General features: G+C 36.3%; 2 protein-coding genes across 2 annotated transcripts; both read left to right on the top strand.

Moving 5' to 3' along the window:
* The first annotated feature begins 1,035 nt into the window (after nucleotides 1-1,035).
* LOC107897709 (protein DETOXIFICATION 49) lies at nucleotides 1,036-9,352 on the top strand. Its single transcript, XM_016823257.2, has 3 exons — nucleotides 1,036-2,793; nucleotides 2,931-3,304; nucleotides 8,231-9,352. Exons 1-3 carry the CDS (start codon nucleotides 2,632-2,634, stop codon nucleotides 9,261-9,263), a joined length of 1,569 nt encoding a protein of 522 aa, XP_016678746.1. The 5' UTR covers nucleotides 1,036-2,631; the 3' UTR covers nucleotides 9,264-9,352.
* A 1,451-nt stretch (nucleotides 9,353-10,803) lies between these two features.
* LOC107958815 (calmodulin-like protein 30) lies at nucleotides 10,804-11,376 on the top strand. Its single transcript, XM_016894707.1, has one exon. It carries the CDS (start codon nucleotides 10,804-10,806, stop codon nucleotides 11,374-11,376), a length of 573 nt encoding a protein of 190 aa, XP_016750196.1.
* The last annotated feature ends 10,845 nt before the right edge of the window (nucleotides 11,377-22,221 follow it).

Below are 22,221 nucleotides of genomic sequence, written 5' to 3'. Positions count from 1 at the left end.
GGCAAGTAGACAGCTCCATGTGACCATGTTCGAAGAGACCAACTGAGCTCCATGTTAGCTAATGGTAGCCAATAAAGCAGTTATCTGAAGCATATATGCTAACAGTAAATGAATGTCAATCCAAGCCATGAAGGAGGTGATCTCCATTTTCCACTGTGTGCAATGTGAACCATTGCTAGCTGAGGACCTGGTCGAATAACAATGTTATCCGTTGTTTAGAAGATAACAAGCCTACTCGGATGGGAGTTATTCAATGCAAATTGCCGCATTAGAGAACTAAGAACTAGCTGGTGATCTATCGACCAACATCCTCATTCATTTTGGGGAACCAGCTTTTGTTTTCTTTCTGAAACTAGAAATCAAAACGATCCATAAGGTGAAATGGCGACAGGAAGTTATTAAAAGAAGTAATAAATGATGCAGCCTGGAGAAAAATAAAGCAAATCGTTACTTACAGTTGCAGACACCGTAAGCGACTGGTGGAGAACAAAACATGAAGAATCTTCATGAAGATTCCTATATGCGTTGTGGAGCGGTGGTACTTTTCTGTTATATGCTGCCAGACCAAATGGTCTAGCTACGTCAAATGGTACCAGAGTTGTGAACTGGACTCTTATATGCGTAGAGGAAAGACCCTCGAATTTGGGGAGGCACACCTTAGAGTCGAGGCTTGAGAGCTCTATTTAAGGGGGGGGATTTGAAGGGCTTGGGAGTGTCACGCATTGTGAGCATTGAGGGTGAGGGTGAATTGAGGGGTTTGGTGAGAGCTCTATTTTGGTAAAAACTGAAGAGCTTGTGAGCATTTTGCGAGTGGACTGAGGCTGAAGGGAAAACATTCATAAACTCTTTCAAAATTTATATTTCAGATGCGACTAAGGATCATTAGGGACCATTTGTTTGTTTTAAAGATAGCTTCCTCCAAAAGATGCTTCTAATACTTTCATCTAAATCATGACTTTAATTGCTTTGGAAAAGAAAAAGAATCATGACTACTTCATCAGCTAGAAATCAAGATAAAAAAAGCTATGTTGTCTAGCTAGCAAATCTCAAACAAATTAAGACGATGGGAGCAAAAATCAAACAATTAATTCATCTGAGGGCTCTGTTTCATTCATATTCTAGTCAGATGAATGCTTTTGATTCACAAATGGAGCTTTAGTATCAATATTAAATAAGTTTTTCATTCCCAGGCCCTGATCTTATTTCAAACTTGGAACTATGATTAGAAGCTTTAAAATAAAAGGCAAATCGTCTCTCCATTGATTAACAACTAGTCCGATCAGCATATCATATCCCAACATGTAAGAAGGGAAAATATCAAAATTACGATTGAATTAACCCCGAAAAGATATCAAACAAAACAACAATAACGGGGTGGGGGATCAGTTAGGCCATTGCTTGGAATCAGCATGTGGCAGGGTCCCCAACAGCAACAGCTTTGGAAATCGAGAAATCGTTGTTCATTTCCAATTGGATATCATCAGTCTAAGTAAGAAATATCTTCCCAAAGTGGAGCAGAGCCCATTTTGAGGGAGTTCCCACTTCCTTCCCAATCAATGAAACCATAGCCTTCTTAGCCATGTCTAATAGAATGAAGTACTCTTACCTTCGCAAAATATATTAATAAGAGTTTTTGAAGACCCCTTTTCTTTGTCCCTATGTGAAGGGGCCATTACGCTCCGTTGGCAGACCTGAACAAGGATATCGTGACCATCTACACCACCCTCTTCTCTTTTTCCCATCAAGGGAAAGATTGAAGGAAATGGTAATTGCCTGGCTGTTCTGCCAATTTTGCTTGGGTCCCTATACCCTATTACTTTATTTTTAGGCGCCCACAGACCACGACCAAGAATGATTAACATCATATATATGATAAGGAGCATAAATGAATGAATGATTAATTTCTTGGCTGATATAACCGAATAGGTTAATGCACTCATTACCACGTTGACAAGCACATATGCATTGTTGTTCTGAAAGTATTAACAGCTAACAAGTAATAGTGATAAAATTTCAGTATTTCACACCCAAAGCTTGAAGATTTGGCATGATATGATGAGTAGGAAGGGAAAGGAAGTAGTGCACGTGCTCAGGGAGAGCAGGTATTACAAAAGGACCAAAGGGAAAAGACGGTCCATGGAGAGAGACAAAACAGTGGATATCTCAGAGATTTATAGAGGGTTTGTTTGAACTTTGATGATGTGTTGACAGCTTTCCATGTTTGGCATTTGGAAGGACTGCTAGCATTTTGTTTACAAAACAAAAAGTGCTTTTTGAGGTATACCGACGCGCCCTTTTCAAAGAAAAGGACGAACCACCCGCATGGCCTCCTCCTTTCCCCCTTATCTCCTTCCATGCCTCCATACCCACACTCCTCCATTTCTCATCCCCTCTTTCTCTATCTTCCCCTCACTCCCTTCTCAGTCTTCTCAAAACAAAGCTCTACCTGTCTAGTTTGCTTCTAGTGGTATATGCACTTGATCATACTACTAGAAAAGAGAGGAAGCTTGTATTGACTGACCCTTTTTCTCTTGGTCCTTTTTTTTACTCCAAAACTCTGGTCTTTTCTCTTTTCTTGCATGTTTTTGAGAAGAAACATATACTCTCCAGGTTTTATTCTGACTAAAAGTAATGAGTGATAAGGGAATTGCAACTTATTACAGTTCTACTGCTCCTTTGTTGCTCAATGAAGGTATTGATAGAGTATCTCAAGAATGTGTTAAGGATGTTTCACCAGAAGAGCAAGATTCCTTTCAGTACCAGTGTCAAGCTTGGCAACCATCACTTTCAAAGGTTAGTTACATGGTGACGCCACTATTCCTTGTTCTTTGTACGTGGTTTTTATCTAACTTTTTAATAGGTAAAAAAGAAAACCAGATAAATCCAATGCAAAAAGGAAAATATCTTTTTGTCATTTGTTTCTCTCTCAGGTTGTTGAAGAGATCAAGCAGCTTTATGCAATAGCCTTGCCTATGATAATTACTGGTCTTCTTATCTATGGAAAATCGGTAATATCGATGTTTTTTATGGGGAAATTGGGCAAGGAAGCATTGGCAGGAGGGTCTCTGTCTATTGGTATTGCTAACATTACAGGCTATTCTGTCATTTCTGGCCTTGCAATGGGGATGGAAGCTATTTCTTCTCAAGCCTGTGGAGCCAAAAAATGGCCTCTTATGGGCCAAACCCTTCAACGCACCATAGCCATCCTTACAATTGCCTGTTTGCCCATTTCAGTTCTATGGCTAAACATTGAGTCCATCCTTCTCTTTTGTGGACAAGACCCAGTTATCTCCTCAGTTGCCTCTACTTATGTTGGAGCTAAGTGCAACAAATAGCAAGGTTCAACAAAAAGCTTGCCGAGCAAGAATCGAGACTTGCGGCAGAAACAAAGAAGAAAAATGAAATAAATTTTAAGCAAAGCTAAAATAGAGAGTATATGGATGAAATCTTGATTGAATTCATTCATATTTTTTTAAAATGGCATAAAGCCTATTTATACAAGCTTACAACTTGACAACTTAGTTGGAATACAACTAAGTTTCATCATTACATCCACTTAAAATAAATCACCACCTACTACACTAACAAACTTAGTTGGAATACAACTAAGTTACATCATTACATCCACTTAAAATAAATCACCACCTACTACACTAACAAACTTAGTTGGAATACAACTAAGTTACATCATTACATCCAAATAATAATAATAATAATAATAATAATAATAATAATAATAATAATAATAATAATAAAACATGTGATTGCTACATGCTAACCATTGCTTCAATACTCCTCCTTGGTTTGCATGGAGCAAACACCTAGCTTCCTTCTTAGACATTCGAACCTTGTGACATTAAGGGCTTTAGTCAAAATGTCTGCAAGTTGATCCTCAGAATTACAATGGATCAGCTTCACTTCCTGAGCTTGCTCCATTTCTCGAACAACATGCAACTTGATGCTGAAATGCTTTGTTCTTCCATGGAACACTGGATTTTTAGCAATTGCAACTGAAGATTGGTTGTCACAGAAGATCTCAGTAGCTTCCTTTTGATGCACTTTCAAATCAGCTAAGATTTTCCTTAGCCAAATGGCTTGGTTGACAGCACTTGCAGCTGCCACATATTCTGCTTCAGCAGTAGATTCAGCCACCAGACTTTGCTTCTTCGAGCTCCAGCAAAACATGGCTGAACCAAGGTTGAAAGCATACCCTGAGGTGCTTTTCATGTCATCTATCGAGCCAGCCCAGTCACTATCAGTGTAGCCAACCAGCTTCAGATTTCCTTCCTTACTGTACCTTAAACCATAGCTCAAAGTGCCTTTGACATATCTAAGCACTCTCTTAGCAGCTTGTAAATGCTTTTTATTGCAACAATGCAAGAACCTTGAGAGCAATCCTACAGCATACATTATGTCTGGTCTAGTGGCAGTTAAATATAACAGACAACCAACTAGACTTCTGTAGGTTGTTTCACAAACCTTCTCAAAATCACCTTGGCTCGATAGTTTTTCTCCAACAGCAACAGGTGTTTTAGTTGCTTTACTGTTTTGCATGGAGAACTTGGTCAGAATCTTTGTGGCAAAGTTTCTCTGACTTAGAAATATCCCATTTTGTGCTTGAGTCACCTCCATTCCAAGGAAATAAGACATTTCCCCTAGATCAGACATTTCAAATACTTCTTGCATCTTGGTCTTGAAATCGACCAGCACTGCTCGATCTCCTCCTGTCACCAGCAGGTCATCAACATATAGGGATACAATGAGCTGTGTTTGTGTCCCTTGCTTCTTGACATACAGTGTTGGCTCACTCTTGCTTCGATCGAATCCCAAATTAGTCAAGTAGCCATTGATTCTGCTGTACCAAGCCCTTGGAGCCTGTTTTAAGCCATATAGGGCCTTCTTCAGTTTGTAGACCATATGCTCTCTGCCAGCTATCTCAAACCCTTGTGGTTGTTCAACATAGATCTCTTCATCTAAGAAACCATTCAGAAAGGCTGATTTCACATCGAGTTGATGGATCTTCCACTCGAGCTGTGCTGCTAAGGCAATCAGTAATCTGATGGTGTCTAGCCTGGCCACTGGTGCAAAGGTCTCCAGGTAGTCCAGGCCATACCTCTGACTGAACCCCTTGACAACTAGCCTTGCTTTCAGTTTGTTCAAGGTACCATCAGCATTTTGCTTGGCTTTGTACACCCATTTCACCCCAATTATCTTCCTTTTGACTGGCCTTTCAACTAATTCCCAGGTCTGGTTCTTCTCAATCATGCTAATCTCCTCAGCCATTGCCTGCTTCCACTCTTGCTGAGCTTCAGCCTCTTCAAAATTGCTTGGTTCAGCTATGGCTACATGAGCTCTTTCATAAATCTCAGTCAATGGTCTTGTTCTTCTAAATGGTTCATCATCAATGTCCATTTCAGGAACATTTTGATCTGGCTCAGCTTGATCTGCTGGAAGTCCTTCTGAAACTTCCTCAGGTTCATGTTTTTCCCAGTTCCAACATGACTTTTCATCAAATACCACATCCCTACTGACTGACACTTTCTTTGTTGAAGGATCCAAGATCCTATAGCCCTTCTTAACAGTGCTGTAGCCCACCAAAATACCAGGTCGAGCCCTTTCAGACAATTTGTCCCTTTTGACAGCAGGTACATGAGTATAACAGATGCATCCAAAGACCTTCAGATGAGCCAGTGATGGCTTGAATCCAAACCAGGCTTCGAATGGAGTCTTCTGATCCAAGGCCTTGGTTGGAAGCCTATTTTGAATGTAGTTTGCAGTGTTAACTGCCTCTGCCCATAGTGCTTTAGGCAGATTCTTCTGAATCATCAAGCACCTGGCCATATCCATCAAACTCCTATTCTTCCTTTCACTTACACCATTTTGCTGAGGTGTATATGTGTTGGTAAGTTGATGTTTGATGCCTACCTTATCACAGAAGGCTTGGAACTGAGCTGAGGTGTACTCAGTCCCATTATCAGACCTTATGGACTTCAGCTTGCAACCTGTTTCAGTCTCAGCAGCAGTCTTGAACTTCCAAAACACTGAGGCCGCCTCTGATTTCTGTTTTAGGAAGTAAAGCCAGCAATATCTTGAAAAATCATCAATGAACAGTATGAAGTACCTGTTTCCACTTAATGACTCAGTCCTCATAGGGCCACACACATCAGTGTGCACCAGTTGGAGTTTTTCAGAGGCTCTCCAGGCTTGATTCGAGGGAAATGGGAGTTTGGCCTGCTTTTCTAGCTGACACACTTCACACACATCATCATGATCCACTGAGTTGATGAAGTTTTCAGCCAAGTCCTCTCTGACCATTCGAGCCATCGATCTGAAGTTGGCATGTCCCAGTCTTTGATGCCAAAGCTTGGATTCATCTGATGTGACTGTGTAGGCAATGTTTGACTCCCTGGTCCAGTCAACTACAAAGCTCTTATTAGCCATAGGAACTGCCATCAGCTTGGATCCACTTGGATCATTGATTTGGCATTGGTTGTCTTTAAACACAACAGAATAACCTTTCTCCAGCAACTGAGCTATGCTGAGCAGGTTTCTGTCAATTTCAGGCACCAAAAGCACATTTGAAATCACTTTGGCACTTGTGGGGGTGCATATCAGCACATCACCCTTGCATTCAGCTTGAATAAAATGTCCATTTCCTATCTTGACTTTAGTTCTGCAGCTTCTGTCTAAAGACTTGAAGATTGCAGCATCAGGTGTCATGTGGTTGGTGCATCCACTGTCTAGAAGCCAACCAGATGAGAACCTTTCTTGAGCAGCTGAGCATAACACAGCAAAGACTTGCTCCTCTTGGTCACTATCCTCCTTAGCTACTCGAGCCTCAGCTTTCATCTGTTGAAACTGACTCTGCCTTGATTTGGCCTTGCTCTTACAGACTCTCTCAACATGACCCTTCTTTTTACAATGCTGACATACAGCATCTGGATTGAACCAGCATTTTTCTTTTGGATGACCAGCCCTTCTGCAGTGCTTGCAAGTCTGACCCTCTTTTCTTGCAACATCAGTCCTTGGCTTGTCTCTCCAGGCCTTCTTGCCTTTGTAGGCAGTGTTTGTTCTTGCCTGAAAGGCACCTTCTTGATGCTCCTCCAGTCTGCTTGCTCTTCTTTGCTCTTGAGCATATAAAGCATTGATCAACTCTGTCAGGGAGATGGTGTACAGGTCCCTTGAGTCCTCGAGAGATGAGATTTTTGCCTCATACCTCTCGGGCAGAGTTGCAATAACCTTCTCCACTATCCTAGCTTCCTTGAGCTACTCTCCAAGGAGCCTAATGCTGTTAACCACAGCCATAATCCTGTCAGAGTACTGCTTGATAGTTTCTTCTTCCTTCATCTTCAAATTCTCGAAATCTCTCCTTAAGTTCAGCAACTGTTGCTGCCTTGTCCTCTCTGTCCCTTGAAACTCCTCTTGCAACTTGTCCCAGGCTTGTTTTGGTGATTCACAGGCCATAATCCTTGTGAAAATCACATCTGACACTGAGTTCTGGATGCAAGACATGGCTTTGTGCCTCTTGGTCCTCTCATCAGCATGCTGCCTGATTTGAGCCACTGTTGGATTGCCTCTAAGTGGCTCTGGTTCAACATCTGAGTTGACTACCTCCCACAGATCGAAAGCTTGTAGGTAGGTCTTCATTTTAACCACCCATATGTGGTAGCCTTCTCCATTGAAGACTTGAGGTGCAGCTGGTGAAAAGCTTGATGAAGCCATGAATTTGTATAACAGATCCCTTAAGAAATAGGCTCTTGATACCAATTGTTGGAGCTAAGTGCAACAAATAGCAAGGTTCAACAAAAGCTTGCCGAGCAAGAATCGAGACTTGCGGCAGAAACAAAGAAGAAAAATGAAATAAATTTTAAGCAAAGCTAAAATAGAGAGTATATGGATGAAATCTTGATTGAATTCATTCATATTTTTTTAAAATGGCATAAAGCCTATTTATACAAGCTTACAACTTGACAACTTAGTTGGAATACAACTAAGTTTCATCATTACATCCACTTAAAATAAATCACCACCTACTACACTAACAAACTTAGTTGGAATGCAACTAAGTTACATCATTACATCCACTTAAAATAAATCACCACCTACTACACTAACAAACTTAGTTGGAATACAACTAAGTTACATCATTACATCCAAATAATAATAATAATAATAATAATAATAATAATAATAAAACATGTGATTGCTACATGCTAACCATTGCTTCAATAACTTATCTGGCATTCTCTCTCCCAGATCTACTCTTCCAATCTCTAATAAACCCTCTAAGAATTTACTTAAGAACCCAAAACATAGCCCTCCCTCTTATGTTGACTGCAGCTTTTTCCCTTGCTTTGCATGCTCCTATCAACTACATCCTTGTCCACCATCTTAGCCTTGGCATTCAAGGTATAGCTGTGGCAGTCAACTTAACAGATTTGAATTTGCTTGTTACCCTTTTGCTTTACCTATGCTTCTCTGGCATTTGTGACAAAACATGGCAAGGTTGGTCCCTGGAATGCTTCGATGAATGGAAGCCAATACTTTGCCTTGCTATACCTTGTTGCCTATCTGTTTGCTTGGAATGGTGGTGGTACGAGCTTATGATAGTCCTTTCAGGACTTTTTATCAATGCCCCAGAAGCAGTCGCTACAATGGGAATCCTAATACAAGCCACTTCACTCACCTATATCTTCCCTTCGTCTTTGAGTCTAGCAGTGTCGACACGGGTTGGTAATGAGTTGGGAGCCAACCAGCCAAGTGCGGCTAAAACCTCGTCCATGATCGCATTATCATGTGCTGTTTTAACTAGTTTCATGGCTATGTCATTCATGACAACAATGAGAAACGCTTGGGGACAAATTTTCACAAACGATAAAGCCATTTTGTCGTTGACAGCAATGGTGATGCCAGTGGCAGGGCTTTGTGAGCTAGGGAACTGTCCACAAACCACCGGTTGTGGCGTTCTGAGAGGGAGTGCAAGGCCGACATTGGGTGCCAACATAAATTTAGGATCCTTCTATGGTGTTGGATTGCCAATTGCAGTTGTAATGGGATTTGTGATGGATATAGGATTGTTAGGCCTTTGGTTGGGGTTATTGGCAGCTCAAGTTGTATGTGCCACTGTCATGGTCATAGTGGTGGCTAGAACAGATTGGTTTGTCCAAGCAAAAAGAGCCGAGCAACTGACTGGTATTAATGCAGTAGTGGAAGAGGATCAAAGCAAAATCCCGGGTTTAATATCAGTAATGCTTGTGAATTAGCCTCTTTTTTTCCAGGTTACAAATTACTTCAATGCTCACTGCTTGTCGTTTTGTGCTTTTTTGGTGTTCAATTAATTAAAAGTTTGGTATATCTGGGTTCTTTTAGTATGAAAACCACAAATGTCTAATGCAGGCAGGCGACCCTAGTTTATATCCAAAGGTTTTATAGGAACAAAAACAAATTCCCATGGTTTACACTAAAAGCCATTAATGTCTTACTCTTACAAATTCAAACTTCAATTTCTATGAGTTTTAGGATTTTTCTCTTTTGGGTAATTGATTTCATCGAGGATTTCAAATGTTGGAATTTAAACCATAAACTTATTAAATTCAACCTCTTTTGATGCATAATTTGGATGAAATCCTATTTCATTTCTTAGCTAATTTTATTTGAGTCATACTATAATAAATGTTAAGAGAATGCCATACAAAAAAAAAAATTCATTATAAACTCTCAATCAAAGTTACTTAAAATGTCAATCGGTCTAATACAAGAAAATTAAAATGCAATTTGTTATCTATAAAACATAATTAACTAGAGGTAATTATCTTCAATTAATTTATAAGTTGATTAAGTCTTAATTTAATTAAGATTTATATTATTCGGAGTTATATCCCATATCAATATTTAGATATGTGATTAGAAAAAAAAAAGCACCGAAACAATAATGGTGTATCCTTCCGCAAATCCTGTCGCCACTTCCTAAAAATATAAAAATATAACATTAAGTATATAATTTATTAAGTATAAGTATATAATTAGTTGTATATATAACACATATTTTCCTTTATATATTTATGTATTATTAATATTATTATATATTATTGATATATTTAACTTTGTATATATATTTAATGATAAATAATAAAATAAATAAAACAAATCAAATCTTATTTATTATATTAATTCTATAATTTGAATTTTCAAAATAGAATTTTAGAAATAGTGATAGTGATAGAATTGTTTTTAAAAGTGAGGAATAAAAAAAAGATAAATCCATCCTATAACAGAAATAGGATTTTATCCTTGAACAAATTTTGCTAGGTGAAGAAAAGAAAATTGACCAATAACACTCAGCATTTTTTCCTTGCGCGTAATTCCTCGGATCATTTGGTCCCATCTTTGATACGTAATTTACAGATAAAAAAAGAAGCCTTCGCCGAAAGGCGAGTCGAATTGGAATCTAGTAAGGTCATGTGTCTATGATTCAACTTGTAGTGGAAGAATACCTTCTTTATGCTTTAGCTTTTGCCTACCATGGTAGCAAAGTCATTTTGGTTACGCCATGCCATTTCCGCGTAGAATCTCGACTTGTATGGATGCAAATTAACCTCTTAGAATAAGAATATCAATTATCAAACCCAAGTGGACCACTTTTTTTTTTTTTGCCTTATTTTAGGTCCCGAAATTAAAAGAGAGATTCCAACATGATCTTAGAATTTGATCCAAAGAAGTCAAATTGTCACACACATACATATATATATATATATAGGGAGAGGTACTTGACATAGGAGATTGTGAAGAAAACCATCAAACAGAATGTCAAAACTGAGTTTTATCGAGTTCAAATATGGAGCATTTCCAAGGAAGTTGTCAAGGAAACCGACAACACAGATGAGCATCAACAAGGACAGCCTAAAGTCGAATGTGTCTTCAAGAACTTATCAGCCCAATGTGGAAGAAATGAAATGGTTGTTCGACAAATTCGACACCAACAAAGATGGTAAGATCTCCAAGGAAGAGTACAAGTCAGCTTTGAAAGTACTTGGCAAAGGAATGACGGGTGCCGAGGTGACCAAAGCATTTACCGCAATCGACACCGATGGAGATGGCTTCATCAACTACAAGGAGTTCATGGAGATGATGCAGAACATGGGAGAAGGGATCAATGTCAATGACATCCAAAGTGCATTTCGGGTGTATGATTTGGACGGAAACGGGAAAATCAGCGCCGAAGAATTGATGGCGGTGCTTAAGAAGATGGGAGAGAGGTGTAATCTGGAAACTTGTCGGAAAATGATTCGAGGGGTGGATGCTGATGGAGATGGCTTGATTGACATAACCGAGTTCACCACCATGATGACTCGCACCATGAAAGTATGTCAGAGATAAGCTACTGCTAATCATCAACCTGGGGCCTTTGTTTCATATTGGAATAATGGCTATTAATGCCTCTAAATATGAAGCTATATACATATATATGCTAGTAAAATGAGTTGGCAAGTGTCCTTTGTCCCCATTACATTCTTCTATTTTTAATAACAAAAATGAAGGCGGATTAACTTGAATTGGCAAACATTTTTTTTATTGCTGAAGCTGCATATCTAGGTCTCAAACTAAAACAAAAAAATTACTGAAATAGAACGCCCCTCCCCTTAAGTGCTAAAATAGAACAAGTTTTGGCTTGGGGACGGGGAATCGGTGTACACAAGCCGGATTTTCTAAACGATTCGAACTATTTCCATGTTGAAGAAAATGTGTTTGAAAAGAAGGGAAGAAAATGATGTCAAAGTCAAATCAGAAGGGTTGAATCAAGTCAAATTATTGTCAATCAATTAAGTCAGAGTTAATCGAATGGGTCAAAAAAATTGTCAATAGAAAACGGCAATCGATTTTGCCCAGACGGATTTCCCTGGGACATTGTTGGCACCTCCATGTATAGTCTAGATGAAGTAAGCATTTCATCTACTATATTCCATTGTTCTACGTGAACCAGTTCGGCGTATAACTCCGTCGTATGATTTCTTATTTCGTCATGAACTGTTATCATGATATTTTCATCGTCAATAAGCTCAACCTAGTTAAACTTGATAGGATCTAGTGACGTTGGAAATCTATAAGAAATTTAGTTACTGTCTTGCCACAGTGAACTACAATTTTTTCGCCAATATTCATTTTCAGCTCATCAAGTTTAACATTGCATTTAAATCTTACAGTAATCTATAGTCTTGATTCAAATATAACTCTAATTAACTTCGTATCACGACCACCATTATTGCAAAATTGTTATTCATCTTATATTAAATTCAAATATGCCGTAAAAAATTAACTTAAACATAAAAAATACATATAAAAATTACTAATAACTTAGAATAATAATTTCATAACCTTACTTTAACTTAACCTTCAGATGCAGAAAATTTTGTTAACAATAGAGGAGCAATAAAATTTTTTTATTGTCTACTAGTATTTTTGATTATGTAAAAACTGAACGTTGATAATGACAATATAGAACGATCGCAAAGAAAAAAAAAGAGAAAAAACACACAGATTTTACGTGAAAATTCTTTCGGGAAAAATCACGAGCAGAGGAGAAAAAAATTCACTAATGTTGAAATTCAAATGATACAAGAGGAGTTTCAACTACTATTTATAGGTTGAAAAATCTTATTCTAATCAGTGCTAAATAGAAGGAGAGAAGTTCTATACGAATTCTACTTGTACAATCAATATCAAATAGAAGAAGTGTAATTCTATATAGATCCCTTATTTTGCCGCTGTATTTTATTTTTTTTAACAGGAATTTGGGTCACACAACTCTATCAATCTCCACCTTGACACGAATTCTTAACGAACAAGTTCTCCTCATCTTTCACAAAACCCCTTAAGGGGTACTTTTTAACAATAAACACCAACCAAGTCCAAGTAATGCTCAAACTTGGTTATAGGAAGTGACTTAGTCATCATATCTGTAGAATTATCATGAGTACTAACTTTGCTCACAACAATCTCACCACGAGCAATAATATCACGCGCAAAATGATATCGAACATCAATGTGCTTTGTTCTCTCATGAAACATTTGATCATTCGTAAAAAATATGATACTCTGACTGTCATAAAACACTGTACTGATCTGAAGGTATTTACTGAGTTCACCAAAAAGTCACTTTAACCAAACAGCTTCTTTACAAGCCTCAGTGATCGCCATGTACTCAACTTCAATAGTAAACAAAGCAACTATAGTTTGCAAAATGGTTTTCCAACTGATTGTGCAACCCCTAATTGTAAAGACATACCTTGTAAGAGATATTCTTTTATCAAGGTCTCAAGCAAAACTAGAATCAACATACCCAATGACTCCATTTTTAGTTTTTCCAAATTGTAAGCAAACATCAGTAGTACCTAGTAAGTATCTGAAAATTCATTGAACTGCTTTCCAGTGTTTTTTACCAAGATTCACTATGTATCTACTAACTATACTAACTGCATATGATAAATCTTAATGTGAGCAAACCATAGAATACATAAGAGATCCCATAGCACTAGAATATAAAACATGTGACATGTAGTCAATCTCATCATCTGATTGTGAAGATAAAGCTGACGAAGGTCTGAAGTGAGCTGCTAATGAAGTACTAACAAGCTTGCCATTCTGTATATTGCACCTGCAAAAAACTTTCTCAATGTACACTTTCTGCCTTAGGTATAATTTATATGTTTTTCTATCTCTGAGAATCTCCATCCCAAGTATCTTCTTTGCTACTCTCAAATCCTTCATCTCAAATTCTTTACTAAGTTGGACTTTGATTGTAACAGCCCAATTTTCAATGGTGTCAGAAACAGTGGTTCAAGGTCATCAAATCTGACGAGTAAGTTTGTAAATATTATTACTTAATATGTACGAGTCAACTAGGGTTTTAAAAAGGTTTTTGAATTGGTAATTATGTTTTTATAATGATTTATTAGGTTTAAGTGGCAAAACCCTAGGTCAAGTGATTTTAGAAAATGAGGTATTGGGACCTCGTTTTTATAAACCGAGCTATAAATATTTTTATAAATATTTACGGAGTGTATTAAAGTTTCGTTGAAAAATTTTAACGTTTCGATAATTAATTAAAAAGGACTAAATTGAAAAAAGGTGTAAAACTTGTTAATTATAATAATTAAGTGATTAAATCGCTTGATTAATAAATAAAGAAGGACCTAAGTAGTAAATAAACCTAAAAAAATAGGGTGAGGCCGCATAATAAAAATAATAATAAAATAAAGCCATTTAATGGAAAATTGGTAAATAAATTGAAATTAAAAACAAACAAATTGGATTTTAAGGATTTCTAGACATTTCTTTTTCAAATTTTTGGTTCAAAACAGACAGAGGAGAGAGCATAGGTTGGTTTTTTCAATTTTTGCTTCATATGAGTTAAATTCTTACCCGTTTCTTGTAATTTTTATGTTTTTGAGATTGTTACAATTAGGTCCAACTAAATCTTATCTTAGCCTTTGATTTTATTAATTTTTTTTGAAGTTACCATTAATGAATATTAGATGTTTTTGATGAATAACATAGATTTAGAGCTTTGATTGCGTTGTATGATGGTTTTATAAAGTGATTTTGTTAAATATTATTTTAGGATTAAATTGTGAAAAGGTTAAAATATTAGGGTTTGATAGTGAATTTTTAGTTTATTAGGGGCTGTATAATGGCTTAGAATATTTGAATAAATTATTGATTGAGGAAAATTAGTTAATTTGATAGATTAATTAATTAAAGGATTAAGTTGCAAAAATTGTAAAAGTTTAGGGTAATTATGTAAATTCCATATAAATAAAAGAGTATTAATTGTGAAGTGAATTGAAAGTGAAATTTATGCTAATGAATGAGTAATTTTATATTTTAGATCAAGATCCCGTAGATACTCATGAAAAAGGAAAAATAGCAGAATAGTGTCTGAACTTCTACAATTACTACAATTCAATCCAAGTAAGTTCGTATAGTTAAAATCTAATATATTGTATAAATTGATGAATGATATTATTTATTTATTCTATTGTTGGAAATGAAATATTGTTGGAATTATAATATTGAATTGGATTTCGGTTTGAATGGAACGCGGGATTTGAGTACATTCATATTTTGGTGTATGATGGTATTGGAAGGAGACAACATCATTTTCCCAAGAAAATTAGGGTTTAGGATTTGTTGCGAACTCTCGTGTTTTAGGATTTGTTACGAACTCTCATGTTTTACTTTCAGCTCTCACGAGCTTCTGTTTAGCTTTTGAGCTTCTATTCAGCTTTCACGAGCTTCTGTTCAGCTTTCGAGCTTCTGTTGGCTTAATCAGGAGGCCTAGCTCTTATGAGCTTCTGTTGACGATGTACTCTTATCCGTAAGTCATTTTTTGAATGGAAATATTTTGGTAAGGTGATTTATTTATTAAATTTGAAAGACATATTATTTATTTTTTATATTGATTTGAATACGGATATATTTATCAATAGAAGTTGTGAATGACAGTAAATTGACAGTGAATGACAGGGAATTGACATGAATGATTTTATTTATTTGACTTGTTATAGTATGTTTGGTAAGATTTTGTTTAACCCATCAAGCTTACTAAGCTTCATTAAGCTTATATGTGTTGTTTAATGTCTTTGTAGATTTTCAGAAGGTTGGACGATTGGATCAGCACTCAAGTTACATTATCTAGCTTATCTCGGTAGTTTTTGAAACGTTCAATACGGTTTATATGTTATGTATAGGCTTTTATACGTCTTTGGTCAAAGTTTAGCTTATGTAAATATTATGAATAATATTATGTTTATATAATCAATTTACATATTGGTATGAGATTAAGGTAAATTTGTGATGTTAATATGTGTGATATATGTATGTATTTATATAATTGAGTTAAAGTAAACTTTGGTAACTTGGTTAGATAGTTTAATTAGGTAAGTTTTGATATTTGGTGGACATGTTTTTAAGTTGTCATTAGAAATACCTATGGGTATATTGGTTATATATGATAATAATACATGTTTATGACTTGATTTTAGCTTGTGTTGAATGCCTTGTCATGTCTTGTTGATGTGTAAATTGTTGAGGCCAGGTTGGTATCAATTTGGGTGAGAAATGTGGCTTAGAAAATGACCTATTTTTTTGTCCACACAAGTAGAGGCACGAGTGTGTGTCTCAACCGTGTGTGACACACGACCAAGAGGCATGGTCGTGTGTACCCTATATCTTTTAATTTGCGCAAGTCAGCATGTTCACACGGCCTAACACACAGGCATGTGGCTCGACTGTGTGACCCAAGTCAGGGCCGTGTGTCTCTATCTCAAATGCCCATACGGTCTAATACACGGGTGTGTCTCCTGACCGTGTGAGTCACATCGTCTGGTCACACGGCCTGGCCCCACGGCCGTGTGACCCTTGTAGTGTTGAAAATTTTAAATAATTCTAAAAAATTCTTTGAGTTTCCAATTTGTCCCGACTTGTTTCTAATATGTATTTCGGGCCTTGAGGGCTTGTTTAAGGGACAATATTTATAATTTTTGATTGGTTTTATTATGAATATTGATATGTAATGAAACATTTGAAATTTCTGTCTGATTGATCTGTAAACCCTGGTAATGCTCAGTAACCCTGTTTTGGCGACAGATACGGGTTAAAGGCATTACATTGATATTTCTTATCTCTCATTTATCTTTGGCTGCTATCAACATGTCATCAACATAGAGGAGTAGATACACAAAAAAAACCATTATTGTTTTTCTTAAAATAAGCACAACTGTCAAAGTTTCTTCTTTTGAAATCATGAGTAGTTATAAAAGAATCAAACCTCTTGTACCACTGCCTTGGTGACTGTTTCAAGCCATAAAGGAACTTTTTCAGCAAGCAAATATAGTCCTTCTTTTCTAAGACTATAAAACCCTTTAGTTGTTGCATGTAAATATCTTCCTCAAGTTCTCTATGCAAGAATGTTGTTTTTACATCTAACTGCTCAAGCTCCAAACATACATGACTACAATACCAAGCAAGGCTTGAATCGAACTATGCTTCACAACTTGAGAAAACACGTCTGTAAAGTCTATACCTGGAATCTGACTGTAACATTTTGCAACTAGCCTTACTTTATATCTAGGTTCTTCAACTCCTGGATTCCCTTCTTTCTTTTTGAACATCCATTTACAACGAACAAACTTATTACCTTTAGGAAGCTTTACTAGATCCCATGTTTTATTCTTATGAATCGATTGCATCTTTTTTTACCGGCAATCATCCACTTTTCTGAATCTTCATAACGAACTGCCTCTGAATAAGTAGGTGGTTCTTGATTTGCATCTATATCTTCAGCTACGTTTAAAGCATAAACTACTAGATCAACCTCGGCGTACCTCTTTAGAGGTTTAATTTCTCTTCTAGGCCTATTCTTGATAATAGAATATTGTAGTGAAGAAGCAAATATACTCTGAGTTTCTGTACTAACTTGAGGAGTAGACTCTGTTGTAGATTCTAAATCAATCTGAACCTCAACGTGCTTTTACTGATATTTATTGGAAGAGTCTTTAAGGGATAAGTTAGGTAGCATACTAGTTTCATAAAAAATAACGTCTCTGCTCAGCACAACTTTTCTATTTTCAAGACACCATAACTTATACCCTTTAACACTAGCCTTATAACCAAGATAAACATATTTAACGGATCTAGGTTTCAATTTCTCATTATCAACATGAGTATACGCAAGACACCCCAAAATTTTCAAATCAGAATAATCAGCAGAATTACCAGACCATACCTCTTGTGGAGTCTTTTTCTTAATTGCAATAAACGAAGACCGATTAATTAAAAAACATGCAGTAGACACCGTTTCAGCCCAAAACGACTTCGATAAACAATCATTTGACAACTTACATTGAACATTTTCCATGATTGTTCTATTCATCCGTTCTACAACACCGTTTTGCTGTGGAGTATGACGAACCATTTTGCATAATTCGTTAAACTCATCAGAATAGAATTCCAAGCCATTATCTATGTGGTGTTTTATCTTTTTTCTTGTCTACTTCTTGATTATAGTTTTCTAAGCCTTAAATGCGGAAAACACATAATTTTTCAACTTCAGAAAGAATGCCCAAACTTTTCTAGAAAAAATCATCTATGATCGTCAGTATATAATTAACATCACCCCTCAAAGGCACTCTGGATGGTCCCCAAAGATCATAATTAATATAAACCAGCATTCCCTTCGTGTTATAGATTCCTCTAGTAAATCGAACTCTTTTTTGCTTCTAAAAAATGCAATACTCACATAATTTCAATTTACTAATACCTTATCCATCAAGAAGTCCTCTTTTGCTCAATTCTGCGATGATGTTATCACTCATATGCCCTAAACGCATATGCCAAATTTTAGTAACATCATCATCTGACAAGGAAGAAGAAGTGACGGTTGCATCACTAGTAACAGTAGAACCTTGCAAAACATATAACTTGACAGTCTTTCTCTGCCCTTTCATCACAACGAAAAATCCTTGCTAATCTTTAGAACCCCACTTTCAGCTGTGTACTTGTGCCCTTTTGAATCAAGAGTACTCAACGAAATTAAATTCCTCTTCAATTCAGGTACATTTTATATGTTAATACCACTTCAATTCTCATATTTAATTTTGGTACTTGTGCATTTGTGAATCAAGTGTTCTGACAACTCCATCGAACATATTAATTTTGATCGTGCCAATACTTGCGATTTTACATGAAGCATTATTTCCCATAAAAACAACACCTTCAAACATTATTTCATATGTTATAAATCAATCCCAATTAGCACTCATATGGAAGGTGTAACCAGAATCGAGGATCCACTCATCGCTCACTTTAGAGTTGTTGGTAGAAACAACTAGGAGTTCACCATTGCTATAGTTTTCTACAACATCAACTTCATTGGATTGTTCTAGTTGTTTTCCCTTTCGATTCGTAACCTTCATTTTGATCTTGTTTTGTAACTTATAGCACTCAGACTTAATGTGCCATTTTTTTTTATAAGTTACAAGTTTTACCTCTATTTGAAGATCTCGATCTATCCTTAGATATTTACTGCGAGGATTGCGTTCTTGTGTCATCCCACAATTATCATTAATATTTCATTCTTGCCTCTCACAAATAATGAGATCCTCTCCCTGAGAGTTGGATCTAACCACAAGATGTTTCATCTTGTCATATGAGGTTAAGGAAGCATAGATTTCATCAACTGTGAGAGATTCACGGTTATATAAAATTGTATTTCTAAAGGTCGAATAAGTTGGGGGCAATAGACAAAATAGAATTAACGCTAAATCTTTATCGTATTGAACCTCCACGGCCTCTAGGTCCGAAAGAATTTCTTTAAACACAGTTAAGTGTTCGTGCACAGACGCACATTCTTCCAAACGATGAGCATAAAGACATTGCTTCATATGCAACTTGTTAGTTAGAGTTTTCAACATGCATAACTGCTCCAGCTTCTTCCATAATGCAGCAGTGGTTTTCTCCTTCATCATGTACTACAAAATTTCATTTGACGGATGCAGATGTAATTGCGTTAAAGCCTTCGATCTTTACGCTTTTTCTCTTCTTCTATCAATGTCGAAGGTGTCTTATCTATCCTTACTAGGGCATGCTCCAAATTCATCTGTGCAAGAACTGCCTGCATCTTTATCTCCACAACACGAATCTGGTGTTGCGATCAAACAATGAAATACCATACTTCAGTGTCGCCATTACTGTGATCAAGACAAGTAACCAGAAAAGTTCTGATATTAATTTAAAAAACTGAACGTCAATAATGAGAATGTAAATAATAGCAAAACAAAAAAATAAGAAAAAAAATAAATTTTACGTGAAAATTCTTTCGAAAAAAACTATAAATAGAATAGAAAAAAAATTACTAATATTGAAATTCAAATAATAAAAGAGAAGTTTCAATTATTTTTATTTACAAGTTAAAAAATATTATTCTAATCCATATTAAATAAAATGTGATAAATTTTATATAAATTCTACTTATACAATTAATGTAAAATGTTTATAATCAAATATAAATATTTTACAGAGACTGACAACTCTAACAAACTCAATATATAACTGCTTTAAAAAAAAAACAAACTTTGGGGAGAATCGGATTGAATTCTCCGAAGCTGGATTTTCCGATTTGACGGAGGCTGTAATAAATTCACGGCAGATCAATTTTCGTCACTCGTCTACCATGTTTCTGACGGACTTGACGTGACATGAGCCATCTGCTTTTCATAGAAATCGAGCTGGGCAAAACCGATTTCGGTCTTTTTACTGCTAAATTTTTGATCCGTTTAATTGACTCTGACTTGATTGACTGGCACTGATTTGACTTGACTGATCCCTTCTAACTTGGCTGACTGACATTAACTCTTTTTTCTTCCTTTCGAAAACGTTCTTTTGAAATGAAAAAGTCTGAATCTTTGCGGGAATCGGGCTTGTGTGGCACTTATGGGGACGGACGTTCTATTTCAGTATTTTTTTTTTTGGTTTCAAATTAATAAAAAAAAACCAGCATCACTCATACGGTTGCAGTGCTTTAAGAGCAATGTATGTCCTGTACCAACTTTTCAGGCAAATTAACTGTAAGGGTGCAGTTCAGTGCTGCAGTTCTCTTCCTACCGTTTACCTTACTCCTTTTCCCCGAAGACATCAAGTACACCTTACCTTTCATATTGGACTGGACCGTCAGCGTCAAAGTCCCCGACCTTATATCACTTTCCAGATTTGTATCATTTCTTACGTTGTTTGAATTCAAGTTTATTGCTGCATTCATCTTTCTTGTGCTTACTGCCCTCACTCTTGCCTTTGGAATCAAAACCTCCCCAACTTGTATGCCTCTGTAGGCGAAACTAACATTAGTGACTCCATATCTGAAGTAGCCAAAATTTGGGTTCTTCACGGTCATTTTTGCAGCAAACCTCATGTTGAATGAAGGTTTGGGAGAGGTGGTATAGTTGAGATTCTCAACCGCAACAGACCGCACTTTAAACTTGGGATGTTTTGGGGTGAATACCAGTACTGAAAATACTATAGTCAGCGCAACAACGACCAAGGAGGCAACAAGTTTAGCCAGATCCTTTCGGGTGAACTCGGATGATGGTTCGGTGGTAGAGTCTTCCGATTGTTGAGGTTGCTCCTCCAGGTCTGACTCTTTGGACTGTACCAGGGTTGAGTCCTTATTTTCTTTGGCCTGCACCGCTTGTTGAGGTTGCTCCTCCAGGTCTGACTCTTTGGACTGTACCAGGGTTGAGTCCTTATTTTCTTTGGGTTGCACAAAATTGGTTTCAGCCATGGGAAACTGACAAAGGCTAATTGATTAATTCAATTCTATGTGACCAAAATTAGCAATGTAACTGAGAAGATAAGAATGGCAGTAGTGAGAAGGTAGCATCCTAATTGGGGGGGGCGTGTATATATAAAATGATAATGCTGACAAATGAACCATTTGTGATGGTAACATGCTCCTGCTCCTTTTTTATGGAACACCCACCTTTGAAAAGATTAGATTTGGGTTTTTCTTTAATTTAATTTACAGCCTATTTGCAACTACTCTTAATTTGTTGGAACTTGAGGAGAATTTTGCTTACATTGCAAGGCTGTTCTACCTCTTATTTATGGCGGATGCCGGCTCTCCTTTTTGTCCTTTTTTATAACAGTTAGAACAATAATTATATACAAAAACCATTTTATATGACCAAAACTATTACCATATATATATAAAAGCTGTTCAATTTTATGTGACAATATTCTTTTTCATTTACACAACAATTCGTTTGATCTGGTCATATTGGATACTACTTGTCTAAGGAATTTTGCACTTCATTCCCATATTAGTGTGGATGTAATAAAAATATTATTTAAGTTTAATATAAAAAATCTCTAACCACTAGCAGGGAAAAAAATGGTTGGATACTTGACAAAATAAAAATATTATTTTTTTAATAATATTTGAAGAATAATAAATTTTAAAATTATATATAAATTTTAGTGTAATATGTAAATGCAATTAGGATTAAAGAATAAATTTGAAGGTTGTTAGTGTTGTTAGAAAAAGAGAAAGGAGGTGTGTGGTAGCAATGAAGAGTTGATACGTAAAGAAAATATTAAGATATGCATATAAAAGGACTTTTGAAATTAATTTACTTGACCAAATGTATAAATTATTAAGATATACATATAAAA

The sequence above is a fragment of the Gossypium hirsutum genome, chromosome A11 (assembly GCF_007990345.1).
Source record: "Gossypium hirsutum isolate 1008001.06 chromosome A11, Gossypium_hirsutum_v2.1, whole genome shotgun sequence".
NCBI classification, from domain to species: Eukaryota; Viridiplantae; Streptophyta; class Magnoliopsida; order Malvales; family Malvaceae; genus Gossypium; species Gossypium hirsutum.
This window is presented reverse-complemented; position numbering and strand designations above follow the sequence as displayed.

Bases quoted from the DNA above. Each gene is read 5' to 3' on its own strand.
- LOC107897709 (XM_016823257.2), top strand. From the start codon at position 2,632: ATGAGTGATAAGGGAATTGCAACTTATTACAGTTCTACTGCTCCTTTG. The intron at 2,794-2,930 runs GTTAGTTACATG...TTTCTCTCTCAG, and splicing joins GGCAACCATCACTTTCAAAG to GTTGTTGAAGAGATCAAGCA. The intron at 3,305-8,230 runs TACTTATGTTGG...CATTGCTTCAAT, and splicing joins GTTATCTCCTCAGTTGCCTC to AACTTATCTGGCATTCTCTC.
- LOC107958815 (XM_016894707.1), top strand. From the start codon at position 10,804: ATGTCAAAACTGAGTTTTATCGAGTTCAAATATGGAGCATTTCCAAGG.